Source organism: Muntiacus reevesi, chromosome 15 (genome assembly GCF_963930625.1).
Source record: "Muntiacus reevesi chromosome 15, mMunRee1.1, whole genome shotgun sequence".
Classification (NCBI taxonomy): Eukaryota; Metazoa; Chordata; class Mammalia; order Artiodactyla; family Cervidae; genus Muntiacus; species Muntiacus reevesi.
Window position 1 is genome coordinate 4,476,632 of NC_089263.1, and position 24,573 is coordinate 4,501,204.

The window sequence follows — 24,573 nt, forward strand, 5'->3', positions numbered from 1 at the left end:
AGGGCATGACTATGGGACTGGTTCTACAGTTAGCATATAAGAGCTTAGAATTCTTCACTTTGAAGGAACCTCTATACCATCATTTTATAATGAGAAAGCTTGAGGCCCAAAAAATTCAAATGACTTGTCTGAGGTCTTATAACTTATTGGTTATAAGCAGTAAGTATCAGTATGTAGTCTTATTTTTTACCCTTTATTCTTTAAGTTGTTATATTCTAAACTTTCTTTCAGAGAAATGATAGTTTTATTTCTATTATCAGAAAAATTGCCAAGTTTTCTTAATGATATGGTTATTCCTCTTAGAGACTGAAAAGTTCGTTCCTGTTGAATCCAGAAAATTCCCTGGAGTTCAGAAATTAAATCTTACCTGCATTTTACCTGCTTAATGGGGAACATTAAGCAGTGGAATTAGCTATCGTATGAGGAAAAGAGGGACAACGGATAGGTGGTATAGATGGTCAGCTTAATGATCCAGTTATTTCTCATTCAAGTGCCTAAGAGCGAAATGGTTCAATTTCATCCTACCCACAACATGCCTTCTTAAATGCAAGTGGACACCTTCAAAGAAAAGCAAAAGGTAGGAAAAACTTGGATAACAGCAGAGAAACTAGTCAAGGTAAAAACAAAGATAACTTGAGGAGAGCTTTGCCAGAGATTCCAAAATCAAATGCAGATACCTGAACTACTACAAAGTCAGAAATGAGACCTGTGAGTGCTGAGGTGGACTCGGCTGAGGCGTGGACGGGGCAACGTGGGGTGCAGCGCTGAGGGGTAAATGCCGGGGGCCCTGACCCCCAGCCAGGGCCGCCCCTCAGGCCTGCACAGGTGGGTGGGAGGGCAGCATCTAAGCACGGGCTGCTTCTCAGGACCTCCCTCCAGCCCCCGACTCCTTTTCAGGTTCAGGTCACAGAGCATTCTCCAGCCTTCTTCCCTAACCTGGCCTTCATATCTCACTGACATTTTTACTTTGAATTATGCTTTATTTTTCTGTTCCTAATTTGGAAGTTCATTTGTTGTATATATTTCTCTCTTCAAAGTTTCCCTGAAATCTGAATTTTTCCTCCTCCTCTCCTATTGTGCCACATTGAGGGTGAGAAGAAAGTGATTTCTTACCTCTGCATGGTATAAAGCTTTGTATAGAAGTTGAGGGAGACTCCTAAATGTGCTAAATGACAACGAGGTGCCAAGGGAAGCCAATTCAGGCAGGGTCTGACTATTGCCATTAATACACTTAAGTGGAGGTGCATGTCATCACCTGTTATATTTTGTCTACTTTTCTGTAAAGTACTTACGCCTTCATTTGCCCTTTTAGAAAGGGAGCTATTTCACTGGCATTTACTTAGACTTTTCTTAAGATCCTAGCAAGTACGTCACTCCATCCTGTGTGCCAAGTGACTGGCTTCTTTGTCTAAAACATTTATCTTGTAGCAGCATTAGTGGACCAAGTCAATCGCTTGGGGTGAATTGAGAAGGGGAAGCACTAGCTAGTCTGGGTATAGACTTGGCCTTCTTTGGAGTAAAATAAGTGCTTCCTCCCCTAAACACACACACACACACACACACACACACACACACACACACGCACGCACAAATGTGCATATGCGCTCTGTCTTGCAACAGATTTCTTCTCAGTAAAAGAAAAACAGAATATAATACAACATTTCTTTCAGCCAAACCTTAGCCAGAAGGTGCTTACAGCAACTTTCCTATAGCTTAAAATTCTCAGTCTGCAGTGGTTCCAGGGGATCAGAAGCCTGCTAGTCAATAATTTTCTCTTTTCTGTATTTATGCCTTCAGCACACTGAAACTCTGTTGCAGGTAAAGCTGGTCTACAGTTCAGTCACTATGAAAGTAATGGCCATGGACCTCTTCTAAAACATTTTGACAAATGTTTCCCTGAAAGTGTTTGGAAACATGGTGTCGTATTGAGTCTGTAAGAATTATCAGTCATGCGTGGAAGACCTGCTTTCACAGAGGACTCCTGATGGACCTCACGCTCCTCATGCAGGGTTTTGATAGCCAAGAATAAAATGTGCAGTTGTATACTGGTGTCTGGGGAGTGAAAAACAAATGACAGCTATATCCTTCGGTGGTCTGCATTCTCTTTCAGAACACGCTGCTGATTTTTAGGTTTTAGCGTGTATCCTGGCCAGTAGAACACAGCGGTATTGTATCGTGTCTGTCCACATCAGCTGTGTTCGTGTTTCTCGATACTTGCTATGCTTCAAGACCTCTGTGAGTCGTTAATTCAGGTTGAGTATCTTGCAGTGTGTCAATCGCTGTGCTGGACTCTGGAGATGCAGGCAGTGAGCCGTCTGTGCACTGGGACCCTCAGCCTGCTGCCCAGCTCTTTGTCCAGTCTGTTCCAGCTGCTAGAACAGAAAGATTGTAGACTGAGTGGCTTAAACAGCAGCAGTTTCTCACAGTTCTGGAGGCTGGAAGTCCAGGATCAGAGTTCAGCGTTGTGGGTTTGGTAGGACTCTCTAGGTGGTTTGCACACAACCGCCTTCCTGCTGTGTCCTCTCCTCCCTTCCACCCCCTTGTAAGTGAGGTCCCCCGTCTCACTGTGGACCCATCTAAGCTCAGGCGCCTTCCAAAGGCCCTCCCTCCATGAGTCTGGGGCGACACAAACCTGCAGTCCACAGTACCGTTCTGGGAGAACTTCCTGGCGTTGTCCTTCTGGGCTCTCTTTTCTTCCTTCTGTGTTTTCCCTTGTTTCCTGAATCCTGGGTCATCTTTCCAGACTTATCCCCTTGTTCTGGGTGGGCACATCTGCTAACAGTTTCCGGGGAAAGAATGGATGCAAGGTGAAATGTGAGTCCTTGAATTCCTGAAAGTGTTTCTTCCCTCTTACTTGACGGATAGTTTGGTTGGGAAGAGAATTCTGTATGAAGAAATAATTTTCACTTCCCACTTTTGAAGGTGGGAAGGTGGGAACTAAATTATTCTTTAGTTTTGTATATGTTTAGTGCCACTCCAGTTTCTGAATTATTTATATGCAGCCTTTTTTTCCTCCTCTAATAGTTTTACCTGTAGCGTTCCCAGTCTGTACTCTGTTCTGGCACTTAGGAGTCAATCCAGGCATCTGAGCACTTTCATTTTAGACCCTGTTTTTGTATTTTCTTCCCCATGTGCTTTCTCTTTCTAGAATGAATACATTTCTCTCCTGTATTCCATTTTTCTTTTGGTTTTCTTATTTTCTGGTGTATTCTTCAATTTTATCTTTAAACTCTGCTCTTTTTGTTTTGCTATTTTATTTTAATTTCAAGAGCTTATTTGTTTTCTGATTGTTCTTTTCTATAGTATTCTATTTTTGTTGTACAGATACAATAGCTTCTCTTTGAATACCTTCTATTTTTGTTTTGGTTGCAGAGTTTTTCTTCTTGTCCCATTGGAACCCTCTTTCAGTTGCCTGATGGTCTTGGCTGTTGATTGTCATTTGAGACTGAAGCATTGAAAAACTAAGTGGAAGCTCTGTAGGCAAGATTTTTTTAAACTAGTATCTTTGCTGTCTCCCTGGTGGTTCAGATGGTAAAGAATCTGCCTTCAATGCAGGAGACCTGGGTTCAGTCCCTGGGTTGGAAAGATCCCTTGGAGAAGGAAACGGATACCCACTCCAGTATTCTTGCCTGGAGAATTCCATGGACAGAGGAGCCTGGCAGGCTACAGTTCATGGGGTCTCAAAGAGTCGGACAGGACTGAGCAACTTTCACTTCACTTCCCCCTGTTGTCAGCTTTGAACTTATCTCTACCCAGGTGTTCACATTTCATTTTTGGAGAGATTGAACTTAACGCTTATGTGCTTATCAGTAAAGTAACCCCAGAGGAATAAAGAAAGCTAACCTATAGACAGGGAAATTCAGGGATAACTACTGTAAATGATTTATGCATTAAGAAACCGCCAGTATTTGCTACTCACCAGTGCTAGTTTACTTGGAACAATCGACAGGCAACCCTACATGAATTCTGGCCAAAGACCCATCATCTAAATGCTAGAGTGACTGGAAGTGAGTTTCTTTTTTTTCTTTTTTTTTTTTTTTTTTTTTTGAGTTTTGTAGTTATTTTATTTTAAAGTTACAGTACTTCAGAACTCCTTGGCAATATAGCTTGTCTGTCTCAAGTCCTGCATCCCAGAGGGAGCTCGGTACGAGCCTGGCCCAGGCTGTGAGGTCCGGCGCCGCGCGCCCTGGTGAGGTCGGGCGGCCGGACAGTCAGAACTCGTCGATCTTGCTCTTCAGGTACTTGGGCAAGGAGTCCATGCCCTGAGCGGAGCCCCATATCTTCTTGAGCACCTCACACTCCCGCTCGTTGACCTGCTCCAGCTCCAGTCTCATGTTGCAACGCATAAGGGCCTTGGATTCCTCCAGCACGACGGGGTTACAAGACGCGAGCTCCTTGATGCGAACCATGACTTCCTGGGTGAAGGTCCCAGGCCAGAACACCTGGGAGACCAGCCCTTTGCTGCACGCCTCCTGTGCCATTAACTTCCGCCCTCTGAGCAGCATTTCGTTGGCAGATGCTTCTCCCATAATCTTGGGGAACATGACGGTGGAACAGCCGTCTGGACTCTGTCCGAAGGTGGTATAGGGAGTCTGGAACCATGCCTTTTCGTTGGCCCAAACCACATCACAGAGAGGCAGGATGGATGCTCCTTGCTCAATGGCCGGGCCATTCACAGCTATGACAATAGGCTTCTTGAACTGGATGAAGGTGTTCACGAAGTTTCTGATGGCCTTGGCCATCCTGGCACTCTCTCTCTTGCGGTCATCCGGCAGGCGCCGGATGAAGTAGAGGAAGTCCAGGCCGCAGCAGAAGACGCTGCCCACAGCGCTGAGCAACACCAGCTTGCTGTCGTCGGCATTGGCCATGCTCAGTGCACTCTGCAGCTCCTTCATCACCTCCGGGTTCAGCGAGTTGTTCTCGGATGACTTGGTGGACAGCAGGATGTGGGTGAAGCCGTCCTGCTTCCGGACCACGATGTCTGGTACCTGTAGGTGCTCTCCCTCTGCCGCACGCTGAAGCGCAGCTGCTTGTCAAAGGGCTGGTCTCGCCTGTCCTTGATGAACTTCCTCTTCCCAGCTTTCACTCCCATGACTGACGTCTGCAGGGGGCTCATGCAATTGGCTGTCAGCGTGTCCACCAACTGGGACATGCCATTCCCTTTCACGGCCAGCCCTGTGGCCACGTCGGCCTTCACAGGGCCCGACGCCCGTGGCAACAACGGGTGTATCCAGGGCCGGCTCCCCATGCTCACCGGCTCCGCCCCCGGGCTCAGTAGGGCCCCGATCCGCTTCTCGGCCACCGCCTCTGGGGCCGCTGTGTCTTCCGGCCCCTGCTCTGTGGGGTCTGGATTCTCGGGGCTCTCGTCCTGAAAGCTGTCCAGCACAGTCCCAGTCTTTATGGGGCTCTTGGGCACGAGAATCCTGTTGCCCGACCGGGCCAGGTCCATGTTCTTGTAGGGGGCTAGGCCCTGCGCAGAGCTCTTCTGGAACTTCTGGCTGGTGGTAAACAGTGGGCTGCTCTTGGCCTTGCGCTCCTTGCCCACCACTAGGGCCTTGGGGACGGCCTTGGAGAAGCTGCTGGTGGTGGATCTGGAGATCTGCTTCTGGCCGCTGTTTGGGGAGGTCCGCTTGGCTCTAGTGAGGGTGCCCTCCTTCTGCTTCTCGGTGTGGTGCTGGTTGAAGTCGTGGATGCACTCCTCACAGTCCACCAGGTGCTGTTCTGGCTCCCAGGTGGCGGCCTCCCTGCCACAGCCTTTCCACCAAACCAAACACTCTGTCTCCCCTTTCTTGTTTGCCTCTTGTCAACGATCCTTTCAACCTCATACAGCTCCTGGGAGGCCATGGCTCCCCCCTCTGGGCAGGGCCAGTGAGGCAACCCTGGCCATTTTGAAGACTCCCAGTGGTCTGCTCCAGAGCCCCTGAACACCCCTATATGTAGGGGACCACACCCTTATGATTATGACGTCGGTTAGTCACTTCACCAGCCAATGGCAGGCCTCCACGAGGCTGGCATCACAAAGCCTCATCCTGAAACCTCTTAGGGTGGATGGGGAGCAGCTCAGTTGATTTGCTGGGAGAAATGAGGCATTTTTCATCATCCAAAAGAGCCCGCCAAACTCACCTGCCATCTTCATCTCTCTACTTCAACACAGATGGGCCACATGGCAGGGAGAGTGTGTCTCCTCCAAACCTTGCCTCACAGCCAGGTTTCAGCCTTTCCTTAGAGTCTGTCTCACGTTACATTATTATCTACTTTTTGTTTTCTTGCCTCAAATCCATCCATGATAATTAGGCTGTGGAAATGAGAATAATTTCCCTTTCCCCCTCAACTGGTAGGAGGAAATGCACCTTGAAGGCCATTCAATTCTGGGCCACTTATGAAAAAACTTTTCCATCCCACCTCCTTTTCTCAGTCTTCATCTAGCTCTCCTCAGTTTTCTAGTCTCCAGTGTAAAACCCCTGTCCTCAACTGTGAGAATGCACTGAATACATACACTTGCTCTGGCTCTGCTTGGCACTGTCTTGTTTCAATTCAAGGACTAATTGCCCCCTCCCCAGATGTGATACCCAGGCTTCAGTTTTAACATGGTGATGTGGATGAGGCAGACAAATGCATGCTTTGGGTTGTGCTGGATGACCCCAAGAAGGAAATGACCCCCTGCGACTGACTAGTATTCCCAGGGAGGAAGGGGTACAGCTTGCCCAGTGGTGTGTGAGCCTCATGTGCACAGGGCTTCTCAACATGCACCCTCACAAATTGCTTCTTATCCTGTGTTCCTGGCAGAAGCTCCTTTGCGTGTCTCCTCACAGTTGAGATCATGGTGGAATTCGTTTCCATGAAGAGCTCCCACAAGCTTCCAGGCTCTTGGAGGAAACCCTGAGGAATCATGCCTACCCATCTAGTTCCCAGGGTCTCGGACTGAGGTTGCTGGCGCTGGAGGATAGGGGAATGAGTTGTGTGCCTCACCACAGTCCCTGTGTTCCTGGGCTAACAGGGTCAGCCAGCCGGAGATGTACCCCTGGGGGGCAGTCTTTGTTGACATAGTGGGATTTCCTGTGGTTTCCATGAGGTGCTGTCTTCCTGGTGTGCACTGGCTGCTTAGTCACCTAGGACAAACCTGAGTGTTCAGAGCAGTCTTATTTCTAACAGTCAAAAAGTTGAGAAGCACAAGATGGTGGAGGGGAAGGGGTACAGGGAGTACATCTCTCTCCACGGATCCATCAGGAATACACCTTCAGACACAAGTGCAGCAGAACCTCAGCTGAGAGCAGACAGGACTGCTAGTTCTGATAGCTGTGGACGTCGGAGGCAAGAACATAGAGGAGTGGGACCAGGTTAGAATGTGAGGTGCCCCCACACCAGGTCCAGAGATCAGCACACCGATGAAGGGTATCCGAGGGAGGTGAGGTGGCCTGACAAGCAAGCAGAGCAAGGACAGCTATGAAAACCTTTTCAGGAGTAGGAGCATGTCCTGTCGACGCAGCTGTATCTTGAGCTGGGTGACAGACGTTCATGATTTGTCCCCAGGTTGGGAGAGCAGCCTGTTGAGTGGCTCGTGTTGTGCGTTTTCTACAGGATACGGGGATGGATCGTGCCTGGTCTCAAGGATAGCCCTGAATCTGCTGAGTGGTAGGTTCATGTGGATATTCATCTGGAGTCTCTGGTGGTGTCTGTGCTTGATTTCTTTGGAGTTTCCATGCTGGAGGAGGGGGAGGCCCCCTTTTTCCTTTTTGGCTGAGAAAGCAGAGGCATCGGGTCCTCGGGGAACTGAGACATGCTGGATCAGTCTGACAGAAATCTAAATGGTTGACTCTGCATCTGGGATCCAGCCCCAGCGGAGTCCAGGTGTTCCCTTCAGATGAGCAGCATCGGCGAAGAAAAGAAAGTGAGTCGAGTCTTGGTTGAGTGCAGAATGAAGACGACTCGGGAGTGAGTTTCTAAAGATGTTGGGCGTCTGCAACCAATGGCCTCCCTCCGCTCCTGAGATGTTCTGTGGGAGGAGCTGTGGGGCTGTACCTGCTCTGTGTCCCCCGCCCTTCCTCTCCGTGCTGGGTGCTCCCTGCCCCTCCTCTCCCTGTTGAGTGCTCCCCGCCCCTCCTCTCCCTGCTCCGTGTTCCCAGCCCCAACTCTCCCTGCTCCATGTTTCCCGCCCCTCCCCACTCTCCCTGCTCCGTGTTCCCCGCCCCTCCCCCCTCTCCCTGCTCCGTGTTCCCCACCCCTTTTCTCCCTGCTCTGTGCTCCCAGCCACTCCTCTCCTTGCTCCATGATCCCAGCCTGTCCCCACTCTCCCTGCTCCATGTTCCCAGCCCCCAGTCTCTCTGCTCCGTGTTCCCCACCCCTCCCCACTCTCCCTGCTCCGTGTTCCCAGCCCCCAGTCTCTCTGCTCCGTGTTCCCCACCCCTCCCCACTCTCCCTGCTCTGTGTTCCCAGCCCCCAGTCTCTCTGCTCCGTGTTCCCCACCCCTCCCCACTCTCCCTGCTCCGTGTTCCCCACCCCTCCTCTCCCTGCTCCGTGTTACCCACCCCTTCTCTCCCTGCTCCGTGTTCCCAGCCACTCCTCTCCTTGCTCCGTTCTCCCAGCTCCCGCACTCTCCCCGCTCCGTGATCCCAGCCCGTCCCCACTCTCCCTGCTCCATGTTCCCCGCCCCTCCGCTCCCTGCTCCGTGTTCCCAGCCCCTCCTCTCCCTGCTCCGTTCTCCCAGCTCCCACACTCTCCCTGCTCCGTGATCCCAGCCCGTCCCCACTCTCCCTGCTCCATGTTCCCGGCCCCTCCGCTCCCTGCTCCGTGTTCCCAGCCCCTCCTCCTCTCCCTGCTCCGTTCTCCCAGCTCCCACACTCTCCCTGCTCCGTGATCCCAGCCCGTCCCCACTCTCCCTGCTCCATGTTCCGAGCCCCCAGTCTCTCTGCTCCGTGTTCCCAGCCCCCACTCTCCCTGCTCCGTGTTCCCAGCCCCTCCTCCTCTCCCTGCTTCGTGTTCCCATCCCCTCCTCCTCTCCCTGCTCCGTGTTCCCCGCCCCTCCTCTCCCTGCTCCGTGTTCCCAGCCCCCACTCTCTCTGCTCCGTGTTCCCATCCCCTCCTCCTCTCCCTGCTCCGTGTTCCCAGCTCCCCCACTCTCCTTGTGCTCAGCCCTGGAGCTCCCCCACCCCCTACTTTTTGCAGCACCAGTATCTTTTCCAAGGGTTCTCAGGATTAAATAAATTGGTTTACTCTTCAGAGCAGTCTGTTAGGTTTCAACTTCCTTCATGCTCCATTTTCTCAGAGTTTGGGGACATTTCCTGTCTACTGTGTGTGTGTTTGTGACCCCATTCTCTTGGTCCTTACGAGTTTATTCCTTTTGCATTTCTTCTCTTTTAAGAGCATTTGGGAAGGAGACTCATGTGGGTTCTACCACTCATATTTTAGCCTTAAGCCTCTGATTTATATTTTAAGAGGACTGGTTTTGGTACTGTGCAGAATTGAGGAAAGAACAGAGTTCTGTGAGGAGGCCCCTTGGGAGACCGAGACATCAGCCAGCAGGCGGGAGCAGAGCAGAGTTGAGACGCCCATACAGATAGGGTTGGCAGTGCAGGGCGAGGAAGGAGCCCACCTGCTTCAGAGCATCCTCAGTGTTGGAAAGCAGCTTTTATGGCCAGGCTGATGGCCTGCTGTGTCTGAATTCTTGAAGATGTAAAAGGGACCTTTCCAAAACAGTCATGGTTCTTCGCGCTCATTTTCAAAACTTTGGAAGTTATAAGCAGACAAAATGGAAATAATTTGTAATTATAACAAATACTTAAAAGTCTCTGCCAAAATCGTTAGGAAACCTTCCATCATATAGCTTACAGTGGTGACTGTACTTTTCCCTGACCTCAGAGCATCGGGTTTTGCCAAGTTCTTTGGTGTGATGAGGATGTTGCTTGACCTTTGAGTGACTCTTCTCACGAGGTGGAGTCCTCAGGAGGAGGAAGTGGGGTCAGGTGTCTCGCCTAGCTAATTTGATGTTGTAAAGGCTGACTTTGTTAAAACTAAGAATAACCTCAAGTTATTGGGACATATAGGGGTTAGGGTCAGGGGAAGGAAATAATTGAAGGTATTTGTTTCTTATCTTTAGCATCTGCAAAGAGTTTTCCCCAGTGTTTCTTTGTGGTTTTGAATCCTCAGAGGACACTCACTTGTCACCTTTTAGCCATGTACTTCTTCCCCAGAAATTAGCCCAACTAGAAAATGAATGGTGAAAGTACTTTCAATAGGAATTTCATTAAAGTTCTTTTGTTGTGACCTGTCTAAAGAGTGAAATTAAAAGAAAGTTAAATTCTTATGGTTCTTATGATCATCATCCAAACCTTGTCACTTTTCTTGTTTATCATTCTGTGGCCTGTCTATCCGGGGTTGGAGGAGTTCAAGCATCAGTTATTGCAAGCTGTCTCAGCAAATCAGGTCATTTACTAAGTTGGGTGTTTTAAGTAATTAAGTGCTGTTTGTGTAAAGAGAAACAGCTAGTGGGCACTTGCACACATTTGGGTGAGCACCCCGAGTGCCTGCTGCTCAAGTGAGAAGGGTGGTGCTCTCTCCAACATTAGAGACACACTCTCTGCTTCCTTTTCTTTCTTTCTTTTTTTGCTTGACTACCTGTTGCACTTAACTGTAACATTTGGAAATTATTTCAGTGGATAATTCCATGTGCACACGCACTTTGTGTGTGATTGTAGATGACATGGAGAATACAGTCGGAAATGATGAGTTCCAGGCTGGCTTGCTCTTACAAGGACAGGACATAGGTGGTCTGCGTCCAGCAGACTCACGGCTACAGGGAATTGAGCCAGTGGGTGTGCGCAGAGCCCCTGCTCAACACCAGGAGCATTACATGTGTGCCTTTCTTTTCCCTGCTTAAACCATTCTTTGAAAGCATTTCTCTTTTTTTTACTCTTATTGGTTTCATTTATTGGTAGCCTGTGGTAATTGTATAGAAAAAGAAAACGCAGTGTAAAAATATTAATCTGTATTTTTCTATTATAACTTCAGTGGCTCAAGAAAAAAAAAAGCTGAAAATATGACAGTCCAGAGGCAAATAGACTCTTGATCCAAATCCATGTACCCTTGTCAAGAGTTAGTTTTTAGTAACATGTTCAGAAAAACAAAGTTGAGCCACAAATGAAACAAAGGCTAAGTTATCAGATACCAGCTGCAAACGTTATTTTTACTAAAACATTTTTTGCAAATTTTTAAATTATTGGTTCTAGAAGACTTTGTAAAGGTCATCATTCTGTTGCTTGAATGTACTGGATAATTATATATTCCCTATCCAGCTTGAGGCAACAGACCTTGTTTTGGCTGAAGGACCTCACACTTTTGTTTCCCCAGCCAGTGTCCTAAGACAGAGGGAGAGCAGATGGGGTAACGATCCCCCTTGCCTTTCCTGCCCTTCAGCTCTGCACTGGCGCTTAAGACCTGGTGGCCAGCAAGCCGGCCCTCTCAGGCCTGCCTAGGAACACACAGATGATTAAGGGACTCTCAGAGTGTGGTCCTGGCAACCTTGCTGACCCTTGGTTTTACCACAGCATGCCCTGCCAAGTGGCGGGCCTCTGTGTGCGTGTGGCTGGGTGGTTTTCTTTCTGCTCAGCTCCCTGGAAGCAGCATTTGTCTGTGCTCGGCTCATTCTCCTGGAGTTCTCCTTTTCACCCCACTGATAGCGGTGTATTCCTCTTTCGATGGCAGCTCCTGTGGGTGCCAGTCTTCAGGGAGGGGACTTTGGCTCTTCAGTCCCCTTCCCAGGTTTGGTGGGGGCTAAAGGTGGCGTTCTCTTCCAAGTATGCTGAGTTGGTGCACTGTGAGCCCAAGATTGTACTTTTACTTTATGGAAAAACTTTTTTTCATAGTTCTATTTGCCTACAGAATTGTATTGACCAACTTGGTCATTGATGAAGTCTTGTTTCTATAAGCAGTGTACTATTCTTCTACTCTCACTGGACTGCTGTATTTCGAGCTTTACCTAGAATCTTAGGTATGTTCTGACTCATTTAGAAAGATTTATAATACAGAGTATGCAGATATATAAGGACGTACAAGAAGGAGGGGACACTCAGCCACATATTACTAATAGAAATCTTGTTTATTTCCTCACAGATGCAGCAGCTTTTTTATGAGAACTATGAACAGAACAAGAAGGGGTACATTAGGGATCTCCATAACAGTAAAATTCACCGCGCCATCACACTGCACCCGAACAAAAACCCACCCTACCAATACAGGCTTCACAGCTACATGCTCAGCCGAAAGATCGCTGAGCTTCGCCACCGCACCATTCAGCTGCACCGCGAGATTGTCCTGATGAGCAAATACAGCAACACCGAGATCCATAAAGAAGACCTCCAGCTGGGAATCCCTCCTTCCTTCATGAGGTTCCAGCCCCGCCAACGAGAGGAGATCCTGGAATGGGAATTTCTGACTGGGAAATACTTGTATTCAGCTGCTGACAGCCAGCCCCCTCGAAGAGGAATGGACTCCGCACAGCGCGAGGCCTTGGATGACATTGTCATGCAGGTCATGGAGATGATCAACGCCAACGCCAAGACCAGAGGGCGCATTATTGATTTTAAGGAGATACAGTACGGCTATCGCCGAGTGAACCCCATGTATGGGGCTGAGTACATTCTGGACTTGCTGCTTCTGTACAAAAAGCACAAAGGGAAGAAGATGACGGTCCCTGTGCGGAGGCACGCGTATTTACAGCAGACCTTCAGCAAGATCCAGTTTGTGGAGCACGAGGAGCTGGACGCAAAGGAATTGGCCAACAAAATCAATCAAGAATCCGGATCCTTGTCCTTTCTCTCAAATTCCCTGAAGAAGCTCGTTCCCTTTCAGCTTCCTGGGTCCAAGAATGAGCACAAAGAACCCAAAGAGAAAAAGATCAATATACTGATTCCTTTGTCTGGACGATTTGACATGTTTGTGAGATTTATGGGGAACTTTGAGAAGACGTGCCTCATTCCGAATCAGAATGTCAAGCTCGTTGTTCTGCTCTTCAATTCTGACTCCAACCCCGACAAGGCCAAGCAAGTTGAACTCATGAGAGACTACCGCATTAAGTACCCTAAAGCTGACATGCAGATTTTGCCCGTGTCTGGAGAATTTTCAAGAGCTCTGGCCCTAGAAGTGGGATCATCCCAGTTCAATAATGAGTCTTTGCTCTTCTTTTGTGATGTTGACCTTGTATTTACTGCAGAATTTCTTCAGCGATGTCGAGCAAATACAGTTCTGGGCCAACAAATATATTTTCCAATCATCTTTAGCCAGTATGATCCAAAGATTGTTTATAGTGGGAAGGTTCCCAGTGACAACCATTTTGCCTTTACTCAAAAAACTGGATTCTGGAGAAACTATGGGTTTGGCATCACTTGTATTTATAAGGGCGATCTCGTCCGAGTAGGCGGCTTTGATGTTTCTATCCAAGGCTGGGGGCTTGAGGATGTTGACCTTTTCAACAAGGTTGTCCAGGCAGGTTTGAAGACATTTAGGAGCCAAGAAGTAGGAGTAGTCCATGTCCACCATCCTGTCTTTTGTGATCCCAACCTTGATCCAAAACAGTACAAAATGTGCTTGGGGTCCAAAGCGTCAACATATGGGTCCACACAGCAGTTGGCTGAAATGTGGCTAGAGAAAAATGACCCAAATTATAGTAAAAGCAGCAATAATAATGGCTCAGTGAGGACAGCCTAATGTCCAGCTTTGCTGGAAAGGACATTTTTAATTAATCTAATTTATTTTTCAAAAATTTTTTTGTACGATCAGTTTTTGAAGTCCATACAAGGGGATATATTTTACACATGGTTTTCTTACAAAGGACTCCTTGAAGATTGAGCTTTTTGAACAAAAATGTGATCATGTTTGCCTTTTGAACACATTTTCTTGCTAAACATTATGTAGCAGACGTGCTTAATTATGACTTGAAATGTACCTGAGGAGCAAAACTTTTTTTTAATATTTCTTTTTCAGACCTCTTTGCTATAGTCCTATGGCAGAAAACATGAACGTTACTGCAAAGTATTATTGTAACAAAACACTGTAACTCTGATAAATGTTTTGTTTTGACTGTTAACTTTGCACAGATTCTACCTTTTGTCTTTTTTACAACAGTTTTTTTAAGCCATTTCATGTTCCAGTTGTCAAATAAGGAAATGTGATAGTAACTGTGTTATCATCCTCAAGAGCTTTCCAAACGTGGTTGTTTCCCCAAAACTTGTCTCATTTTCCAAAACAAGGGAAGCAGGAAAACATAATAAGATAGATGGCTGTTCTTATTGCAATTAGTGTGGCCTGATGGACCTGGCATTAGATTTCAAGAAGGATCTGGCACTTTTTCTTCTCCAGATCCTTCTTTTTAAAAGATAAAATATAAATATTTAGAATGGCAAAGAATTATTACCATAAATCTAATGTATGCAAGGTTAAACAAAACTTAACCCTAATGAAAGCATTGGGGGGAAATGTATCTGATTTTGTTCACTTCATCCTATCTGTGTTATGTTGACGGAGTTGGGTGTCTCATTTTTAATTACTGTTTTGTTCTATCCTTCGTATCTGAAATACCTTTAATTTATTTAATATCCATTGTTTAGAGCTCTACCATTTCCCAAGTACCCGTTAGTTATTAGTATTTATGTGTATAAGGAGTGTTTAGTATATTTTATTTGCAGTAAACTGATCTCCAAAGATTTCTTTTTAAAAACTCTTCCCTGTCCTCAATTTTTACATTCCTTACTGTTTTACTAAATATTGAGTGTTCTTTGATAATCCTGGTGCTCATGTGTTTTGGGGACAAAAGTGAAATGAATCTGTCATTACACCAGAAAGTTTGTTTTAGACTCACAGAACAAATGTGCCTTAATAAATTTTTTTTTCATTTAGATTTCAAACAGTAATAGTTTTGTCATTTTAATATACATCATTGGAGATCTGCTTATTTGTAAATAGCCTATTGCTCATTTGGAAAAATAAACCAGTGGACAATATTTTTCTATTGTACTTTTCAAAACCATTTTGTCTCATTACTCCTGTTTTAGCTGAAGAATTTTATTACATTTGGATAGTAAAAATCTTAAACACTGACTCATAAGGTTTTTCAAGTTATTTGAGGGGAAATATTTATGTGCACTGCAGTTGGGAATGAAATGAAACTTTCAAGTGCCTCTTTCCTCTCTTTTTTTGCTGGAATGCATGCGTCATCTTATGTTGTTCTTAAAGAACTTGCTGAATCTGTGTTTTATAGAACAAAGGTCTTCAAACCAGATCCAAGCCCCCTCTGGCTTCCTGATATAAGTGTATCTTTCAGGGCCCCTTAGTGAACCTGCTAGGCCCCTTAGAATCTGCATTTTAACAAGTGCCCACTTGCTGGTACTGTGTGCATAAATGTGCTCAGGATTTTAGGGTGGATCTAGCTACAGAATAAATTGCCCACAGTTCCCATATAATCTAAGAATCAAACAAAGTAAGATCTTTGACGCCAAAGCAGCAAGCTTTGTGGATATGAATTACACTCCCAGGACAGGTATTTACCACGTAATGACAGTGAAGATCCAGGATAATGACACCGTGCTCACAGTAGGAATTGCTGTCCTTCAGCCTAATTGCCATTTACTTTGTGGGAGTAGTTAGTTTTTCCTTGGAAAAAAGCACAGACATTTTTATTCTTCAGTAAGGAAGAGGATAGTATACATCCTGATGACAAAGTCAGTTAAATTCTCTCCTGTTTATCCTAATAGGGAACTGTAGGACAGAGTGTGAGCAATTGCTTTGTTGCGCCTCAGTGGCTATCAGGTGTGCCAGTGATCCCGTAACACCGGCCACTTCCTTCCCTAATTTCATTCTTGCCCACATCTGCTCCTCTTCCTGACATCAGTGTTGATGATGGAGGTGCTACCCTCCCTTCATCAAGACTCTGTCTCTAGAGATGCCGTTGGAGCCCTTCACTCTCCTGGCATTGCCATGCCTGAACTCGGTACCCCCTGGCCTGTGGGCTCACGCTCCAGTTGGAAACGCCCTCTTCCTAAAGCACCCCTCCAAATCAGCAGCTCTGGTTCCCCCTGCTGCCCAGAACGAAGACTCTGTAGGCCCCTCAGGGTGCCACCTCCAGCCCAGCAGTCTTTGTTCATGAGGACGTCAGTCTCTGTCCGCCTGTGCTTTCCCCCTGCCTGGAGCGCTCTCCCTGCCTCACCACTGACTCGTCTTCCAGGAGACCCTGAAACTCCCCATGTCCACCCTGGTGTCATTTCAGGCCCTTCCAGGGTGGATGTGACACAGGTGGACAGTCTCCCTGGACCACAGTCCTGGGTCTCTTCTAGGCGATGACCGCGCACGCCGGGCCCGCGTCTGCAGAAGCCTGCGGAGCCCCACGCTGCCCGGCCCTCCGTCTGTGCTCTGGTCCCCACCACGTGCGCCTCCTGGCAGACGATGCCCGGTCCTGCCTGCCCACTGCACAGCCTGCCCCACACGCATGACCTACAGATGAGTCCTTCTTCCCTGAAGCTTGGGGTGCTTTCTGGTTAGAACTCTTCACTTGTTACTTTAGACTTTATCTTAGCTTGTGTAACTACTTTAAACACAAGAGAAGAATTCAACTGAAATGGCCCATGAGCCCCAAACCAGATAACTCCTGTTAAAAATTAAGGATAATATGTGAAAGTCGTAAGGGGGGGTGGATCACAATGCACAAAGATGTGCACAACCTCTCTCCCTCCAGCCAGCCTTCAGGCCCTTCCCGCCAAGAACCACCAGGTTTGTGGGGTTCTGGTGCGGAAGGCAGGATGAATTGTGTAATGGGCTGACATTGGTAGCCTTTAAAAAATTCACTTAAACGGATAAGGGAGGGCACATGCTTGCTTGGATCTGTGCCAGCCTCTGTTGCCACGAGCAGACTTACAGACTTGTGTTTGGAGGAAAGCAGGCTGGGTGGGCTGCCCAGGTGTGGCTGCCCGTGTGGGAGGTCTGCCCGAGTGGAGGCTGGAGAGCCTGTCTCAGGTCAGACGGTGCAGCCGTTAGGCTTGGAGGGCCGCATCGCTTTCCCAGCACTGTTCCTCTGAGCCAGTGAGAGAACGTGCACGACAGATTTTAGCATGCAGAACTCGGCTGGAGACAGGCTGCGTGTCGCACGGTAAGGCCATGCGGCAGCCTTCTTGGCACAAGGGAGGCACCATCTCTCTCAGCCCAAAAGCAGAAGGCCTGGGTGGCAGTCCCCTCCAGGGCCCTTTCTGAGCCCAGACACAGGAGCCACGACCCCTCGGGAGCTGGTCTGTGTCCCACTGCCCCAGACACCATCATCCCAGCGGTCAAGCCCCTGATAACCACAGGCAAGTCTGCCCTCATCTCCTTTCTGCCCAGCGCTCTGACTATATCCATTTCACAAGGCCAACCTGATGCAACTGGGGCAGGGCAAAACATGCAGTGCAGACAGTAGACTGGGGACCTTGGCTAATACTTCCTAACACAACCTTTGTCACGATGTGTGACCGAGCTAAGGGACAAGTCACGTTTCACCTCAGTTCTCAGCACTTGAAAGGTCACCTAGAGGCTCTGGTGTTGTCTGCAGCCACCTTCATGCAGTGTGTCCATGGGGTACCAGTGAGATGTGGTCTCCACACCATCCCCCAAGGTTAAGAGAACAGTGGGTTTACAGAAGCTTTTCTTGCCTTGCAAGTCTTATCCTCCAGGAAGACACTTTGGGGACTGCCTACCCACTGGACAGCTTGCCAGTGGCTGAGGGCCTCCACCCAGTCCCAGACTTCCAAGATCTCCTTATGCTTCCTTGTCATGGGAGGAAGCAGGTGCCAGCCCTCCCTGGGGGGTTTCAACTGCATTGCTGCATGTGAACTGCTGTAATCTCAGCTGCAAAGGAGCTTATTGCCACAGTGCATGGGGGCCAGCAAGGGGTCTGTCTTGTGAAGTGGCTCCACACAGCTGCCTCGAGGGGTCCCACTGTTCTTTCCCAGTCCTCAAAGAATGTCCCTGATTCACCTGAAGGAGAAGGGCAGCTCACACCAAATATGCTTAGTCTCGTTATAAATATAATGAAACTGTAAATGTTACAATGCAGATCAAATTAAAGCTACTCATTTTGTGTGACTTTCTGTAGAAGTGTTGCTATGTTTCAGGGTTTTGTTTTTTTACAGAGGTGTACATGGAGGAGGTGGTTGTTTAGTTGGTAAGTCGTACCCAACTCTTTTGTGATCCAATAGACTCCAGCCCACCAGGCTCCTCTGTCCATGGAATTTCCCAGGCAAGAATACTGGAGTGCGTTGCCACTTCCTTCTCCTTGGGATCTTTCCGACGCAAAGATTGAACCTGTGTTTCCTGCACTGGCAGGCAGATGTTTATTTAACTTACATGCAGAGTACATCATGTGAAATGCTGGACTGGATGAAGCTCAAGCTAGAATCAAGATTGCTAGGAGAAATATCAATAACCTGAGAAATGCAGATGACACCACCCTAATTGCAGAAAGTAAAGAGGGACTGAAAAGCCTCTTGATAAAGGTGAAAGGGGAGAGTGAAAAAGCCAGTTTAAAACTCAACATTCAAAAAACTAAGATCATGGCATCCAGTCCTGGGCCTCCCTTTGGGCTCAGCTGGTCAAGAATCCTGCAATGTGGGAGACTTGGGTTTGATCCCTGGGTTGGGAAGTTCCCCTGGAGAAGGCTACCCACTCCAATATTCTAGCCTAGAGAATTCCATGGACTGTATAGTCCATGGGGTTGCAAAGAGTTGAACACAACTGAGCAACTTTCCCTTTCACTTTCATCAAGTCCCATCACTTCATGGCAAATAGATGGGGAAACAGTGACAGACTTTATTTTCTTGGGCTCCAAAATCACTGTGAATAGTGACTGCAACCATGAAATTAAAAGATGCTTGCTCCTTGGAAGAAAAACTATAACCAACCTAGACAGCATATTAAAAAACAGAGACATCACTTTGCTGACAAAGGTACATATAGTCAAAGCTATGGTTTTTCCAGTAGTCATGTATGGATGTGAGAGTTGGACTATTAAGAAAGTTGAGCAGTGAAGAACTGATGCTTTTGAACTGTGGTGCTGGAGAAGACTTGAGAGTCGCTTGGAAAGTAAGGAGATCAAACCAGTCAATCCTCAAGGAAATCAACCCTGAATATTCACTGGAAGGACTGATGCTGAAACTGAAGCTCCAATATTTTGACCACCTGATGCGAAGAGTCGACTCACTGGAAACGACCTTGATGCTGGGAAAGATTGAAGGCAGGAGGAGAAGGGGGCAACAGAGTATGAAACAATTGGATGGCATCACTGACTCGATGGACATGAGTTTGAGCAAGCTCTGGGAGAGTGAAGGACAGGGGAGCCTGGTGTGCTGCAGTCCATGGGGTTGCAAAGAGTCTAACACAGCTGAGCAACTGAACAATGACAACCATGTGGAGGAGGAGATGGGAGTAAAACGTTCACTGAAAACCATAGGACCAACCAGATTTGAGGTTGGCTTATCATCAGTGCAGTTAAGCCACTTAAGTGCCTGTTGTCAGATTTTTTTTTTTCAATACATTCAATTTACCATCCATTATATTCCAGTTATGAGGGCCTTCTTTATTTACTACTGTAAACCAAAACAAAGGTTTTTTTTCCTTTAAGAATATCCTAGCTACATTTCCTTTAAAATGGTAACAGCTATCCATTGATTTCTAATGAAAAAACTTAATAGATTAAATCATTTAATGGTGCAAATTAGGCCAGATCTGGAATCTGCTTAGACAAAGCTGATGCATCCATAATGAATTTCTCTGTGTTAAGTAGCCCATCACAGTTCAGTCGGTGACACCTCTGGGCTGCCACTTCCTCTTTCGTTTTGCTGATTTGCCCCAACCCATTGCCCCATGTCAAGCTCCAGCCCCACACATGCCTAGCTCAGTGCTATAGACATATTCTCATTGCAGAAAAGAGAGCATTGCTAGCCAAACCTCATGACTTTCAAATTTATTAATTCCAAATTAAGTTCAGGTCTTTCTTTAGGAGAACACTTCCTGTTACATAACTAAAGGGGAAATCTCATTCGTGTGCCCAGAATGCCCTCTGCAAACTAGAAATGTAAAACTAAAACTGCACATTCAAAGGATCATGTTGTGAAGGAAACATTTTGGAGTTTTAGATGAAGACTGTCTCCTCCACTGTAAATGACAGTGCCTTCACAATGCAAATATAGATTTACTGGGAAGTAGAGAAGGAAAAGGAATGGCCTTTAGTACTTTCCTTTTGCACCGTCCTATTCCATTTTGGTAAATTTCTCTAGGGTTTTTCTTTATAGTTTAATGTATGCATACATACTGTTTGGCATCTTGCTCTCCCTCTCCCACTTAAAACACACTGTCTCTACAATTGTCTCTAAAGGCCCTCATATCTCTTATTAGAGTAGAGAATTTCCCTGCTGTTGGCCACCTCGAGTGTCCTGTTCCATCTTGGATAACCTTGAAGCCTTTTGCACAAAGCCCTTTTCATACTTTGGATCATCAGATCAGTTTCCAGTAGTAGGGCATCCACTTCTAGGGACCTTAGTATTTGGCCACTTCTGACATTAAGTCATTTGGTATTTCACTTGGTCAACATTGACATTTTGTGCCTACTAGTCATTTAATAAAACCTTTTAAAAATAAACCTGAACAACTAAGTGGCCTTCAAGAAATACTGTGGGAATATTGCAGCCTGTGTCTTGGTTACATCACCCTGTGAAAACAGAAATTCAACAAACCTAATTTTGTTTCTGCAAAACTTGAGTCATTGCAAAGTGAGAAAAAAGACAGAAAGATTTACTGATGACTCAGGTGAGGGGAGGCAAGGTGCAAGTAGATGGGCTGTTTGGGAACGAGGTACATATCTCCACTCCCAGGTCACAGATATTTGTCCCATGAGATCAAAGCACAAAGCAAGGTACAAAAGTGGCAGCTCAAGGTAAAGGGCTCCTCCCAGACTTTGAGGGGGGTAGGCGTAGACATGCCCAGAGACACTAGGATCCATGTGACCAGAAGCAAGGGCATTTTTCCAGAGAGAAAAGTGTACATTTGAACACAAATGGGAATTAATTTCGATCTTACCACTGACCCCTTACCTATGTTGTACACAGGTTTTGAGGGTCTATATAAATAGAATTACATATTTTAGATAATATACAAAATATGGACTTCCCAGGTGGTTCAGTGGTAAAGAATCTGCCTGCCAATGCAGGAGACACAGGATATGTGGGTTCAAAATGTGGTTCAATCCCTGGTTGGGAAGATCCCCTGGAGAAGGAAATGGCAACACACTCCAGTATTCTTGCCTGGAGAATCTAATGGTCAGAGGAGCCCAGTCTATAGTCCATGGGGTCGCAAAAGAGTTGGACACAACTGAGTGACTAAACAACACATAAAATATATGTTGACTTAAAAACAATGTTCACAACCTAAAAAGCTGAGGGCTATGTTTTTTTCTCTGGGAATTATTAGGACTTCAAGCCTGGGAGACAGGATCTCAAGTGACCCTGAGAAAATGGCTCTGAGGAGGTGAGGGGAGGGGCCAGTTTATACAGAAGCTCTGCAACAAAGGGCAGGTAGTCTGAACAGCAAGAGGTTATTGTTAATTTTAAAAAACCAGATATCCCAAGTTAAGGAGTTTTGTGCTTTTCTATGTATTGTAAGATGTGAGAATCTGGGTTCACTGAAAATGTTCCTTTAATAAGCATCTCAGCTCTCCTGGGCCAGTATCCGGTGTTTCTTCACGTCCTGAGCTTCCTTGGGGCTCACCACTGGGAGTGACTGTACTCTGAATACCAGTATTCTTCTCCTTCCTAAGTGCCCTTAGGGCCCTTCAGCTCACACTGGAGGGCTGGAATCACCAATGACTGTGATATCTTTGTTTACTGATATGGCAGGAAATATTTCATTTCATTTCTCAATAAAACAATGCAATTTATTGTTACTTGGCTTTCGTGCTCCCTGGAAGCTAAAGCCCATGACTGAATTTCAAGGTCCAGGCCGGGGGCTTCCATGAATGGTTGTTTGTTAGTAGGAGCAGGAAAATAAGGGCACCTCATGATAGACAAAGGCACCTTGAGACCCCTGTTGGGCCTGGGTGAGCTGGAGGTCTCTGAGAGGCTCTTGGGATCAGGGGAGACCGCAGTTAACACGTGCCTTCCCGACTTCTCCTTGGCTGGAGCTGAAGGTCCGAGTCAGTCACCAGGCAATCCCTGGGTAATGAGCAGTTTGGGTTATGATTCACAGGCCTTCTTTAAAATTAGATTTTGGGGCAAGCCTACTCCCAAAAGGGTGTGCCTGCCAGCAAAAGCTCACCAGAGCCAGTTTCTCTGAGGCAGATTGTGAGCACAGCCCACCACGAGCCATGTCCCCGGGAGGATGTGATACATATGCTGTGCAGTTCAGCAAGGCAGGAAGCCCTATTCCAGCCCAAGCCAGGGGCCTGAGGTTCGGGGAGTCATGGGGCAGCCTGGCCTCTGTGTCTGCCCACGGCCCAGGGCTTGGCTGCTGGGTGTGCCCCCAGCTGGGAGAATGCGTGACTTCTTTTTCACCCTCTGGTGACTTCCTGTTAGATCGGTCCCTGCAGTGCCAGCCACCATCATGCCTCCCAGCTGAGGGCCTAACGCCACCCTTCCCTCAGAGTGGCTACTGCAGCAGTATGCTGCCGCAAGCTGCTTTGGAGATGAGTCCATCACAGAGTTGTTTGGTTTCACCTCAATCCTCATCCCCTCATCACCCACAGAAGGGCACAGTCCACAGGGTTCCTCTTGCCCTAATTCTTTGCTTGATGTGTTTGCCTTTCTTCAGCTTTTACAGCAGTCAGTTTAAGTTAGAAGGAAAATACAAACAACAAGATGGGGGAGGACCTGTGACATGTGGATCTTTGTAGGGTTGATGCTCAAATACTACAGATTGTCTAAATGTGAATTGTCAGTAAGTTGTAACTTGGACAACTCGGAAGACAGTTGCTGTGCATATTGAATTCACTTCCAGATTGTGGCACCAGAAACATCATCCCTACTTGGGACAGGAAGCCACTGTGTTGGGTTCCGAATGATGAGCAGATAACCACTCCTTCTGATACAGGAGTCCTGCCAAGTATGGTTCCTCTGAGTCCTCCAGACACACGATGCGTGCTGGCTGGAGTGCTTCCTCTGCAGACTCAGCAGAAAGGCCCTGCATGAGAATTGCCCTGAAATACAACTCCAAGGAATTCACTGCCCTGAAATCTCAGGGAATGGGCCCTGGGCACAGAATGGGGAAGTGTGACTTTTCTCACTAATTTGTATTTCCCTATAACCCACTCACTATACCAATCTGTGGAGAGATAAACCCTGGAGAGGTTGGGGTGAAGGCCAATGACTGAAAATACAAGAAACTGGGGTCGTTGTGAGGTGTGAAGGGAGAAGGGGCCCCGGTACCAGGCAAACCTGGATCAGTGTCAGGGATGAGCTGGCGAGTACCCACTCACCCACTCGTGACAATGACTTGCACACAGCCCTTCCCAACTCCATGTTCAGTGACATCACGCTGGTGGTCTGAAATTGGCTGAGGTGGGAGGAATATTTACAATTCAGGAAATGGCAAATGCCTCAAGTCAGGCTTTTTTATTTGAATTGGAATTACCAGAATTTGAATTAGGAATTACCAGAATAAGCTCTGGTTTGCACTGGCTTGGATCAACTCCACAGACAATGGACTAGGCCCTGAACCAGGCCACCTGCTGCTGTGTGACCTCAGGTGAGTTGCCTGTGGCAGAGACTGGCTTCCTCCTCTGAAGTGGGCACAGTTATGATTACCTACAAGACTGAGGAGAGAATTCACAGGACCTGGGGCACCTCCTATCACTGCTTCAGTTAATGTATCACCCCCATATCACAGCCCCACCCACCTAGAAATCTCAGTTGCTCAAGACTCCTTCCAGACACACTTCTGGTGAGCCATCAACTTCCAGATGCACTTCCGGTGAGCCATCTACTTCCAGACGCACTTCTGGTGAGTCATCTACTTCCAGACGCACTTCCGGTGAGTCATCAAAGCCCCCCAGCCTCTCCAGGACGCAGTTACCGTAGGGCCCCTCCTCCCCACCCCAGTGCCTCCTCAAGAGCTGGTGTACAGAGCACCTCCTGACCATTTCCTGCTCCTCCAGGCCAGCCTCCTATGGGTCTACTCACCCTTCCTCCTAAAGAAGCAAACTTTATCTGGACTCTTCTGCTTAGACAGGACACCGGTTCAAGCCTGGAAGTCATGGCCTGACCGCCCTAAGGCCCTGACTGACCCTGCCTCCTCCCACCTTTCCGGACTCTTGAGCTCTAACCCCTGCCCCCATTACCACACCTCCCCACAAAGGAACAAGATCCCTCTCTTACAGCTCCGAGCTTTGGCCCACATAGCGTCCTGGGCCTGGAATCCCTACCTCCTCTCTTTTTGAGGAAATATGAAGATTCTGTGGCAAGATCTCTTCAGCCTTCCTGGGCACTTTGACAGAGTTCTGTCAAGCCTCCTTACCGCATCCATGCCCCTTTCCACTAATTCCGGTAGATTTTAACTCCTTGTTGGGGGTTTCCTGCC

The 24,573-nt window shown here is 47.4% G+C and overlaps 1 protein-coding gene and 1 pseudogene across 1 annotated transcript in view; one reads left to right on the top strand and one right to left on the bottom strand.

Moving 5' to 3' along the window:
- Nucleotides 1-14,990, top strand: part of CHSY1 (chondroitin sulfate synthase 1) — a 94,327-nt gene extending 79,337 nt beyond the window's left edge. The window contains exon 3 of the mRNA XM_065906665.1: nt 12,106-14,990. Within this exon, the coding sequence (XP_065762737.1) occupies nt 12,106-13,698 (1,593 nt within the window). The 3' untranslated portion in view covers nt 13,699-14,990. The remainder of the gene's footprint in view (nt 1-12,105) is intronic.
- Nucleotides 4,212-5,844, bottom strand: LOC136147424 (chromodomain Y-like protein pseudogene; annotated as a pseudogene).
- Nucleotides 14,991-24,573: the final 9,583 nt, after the last annotated feature.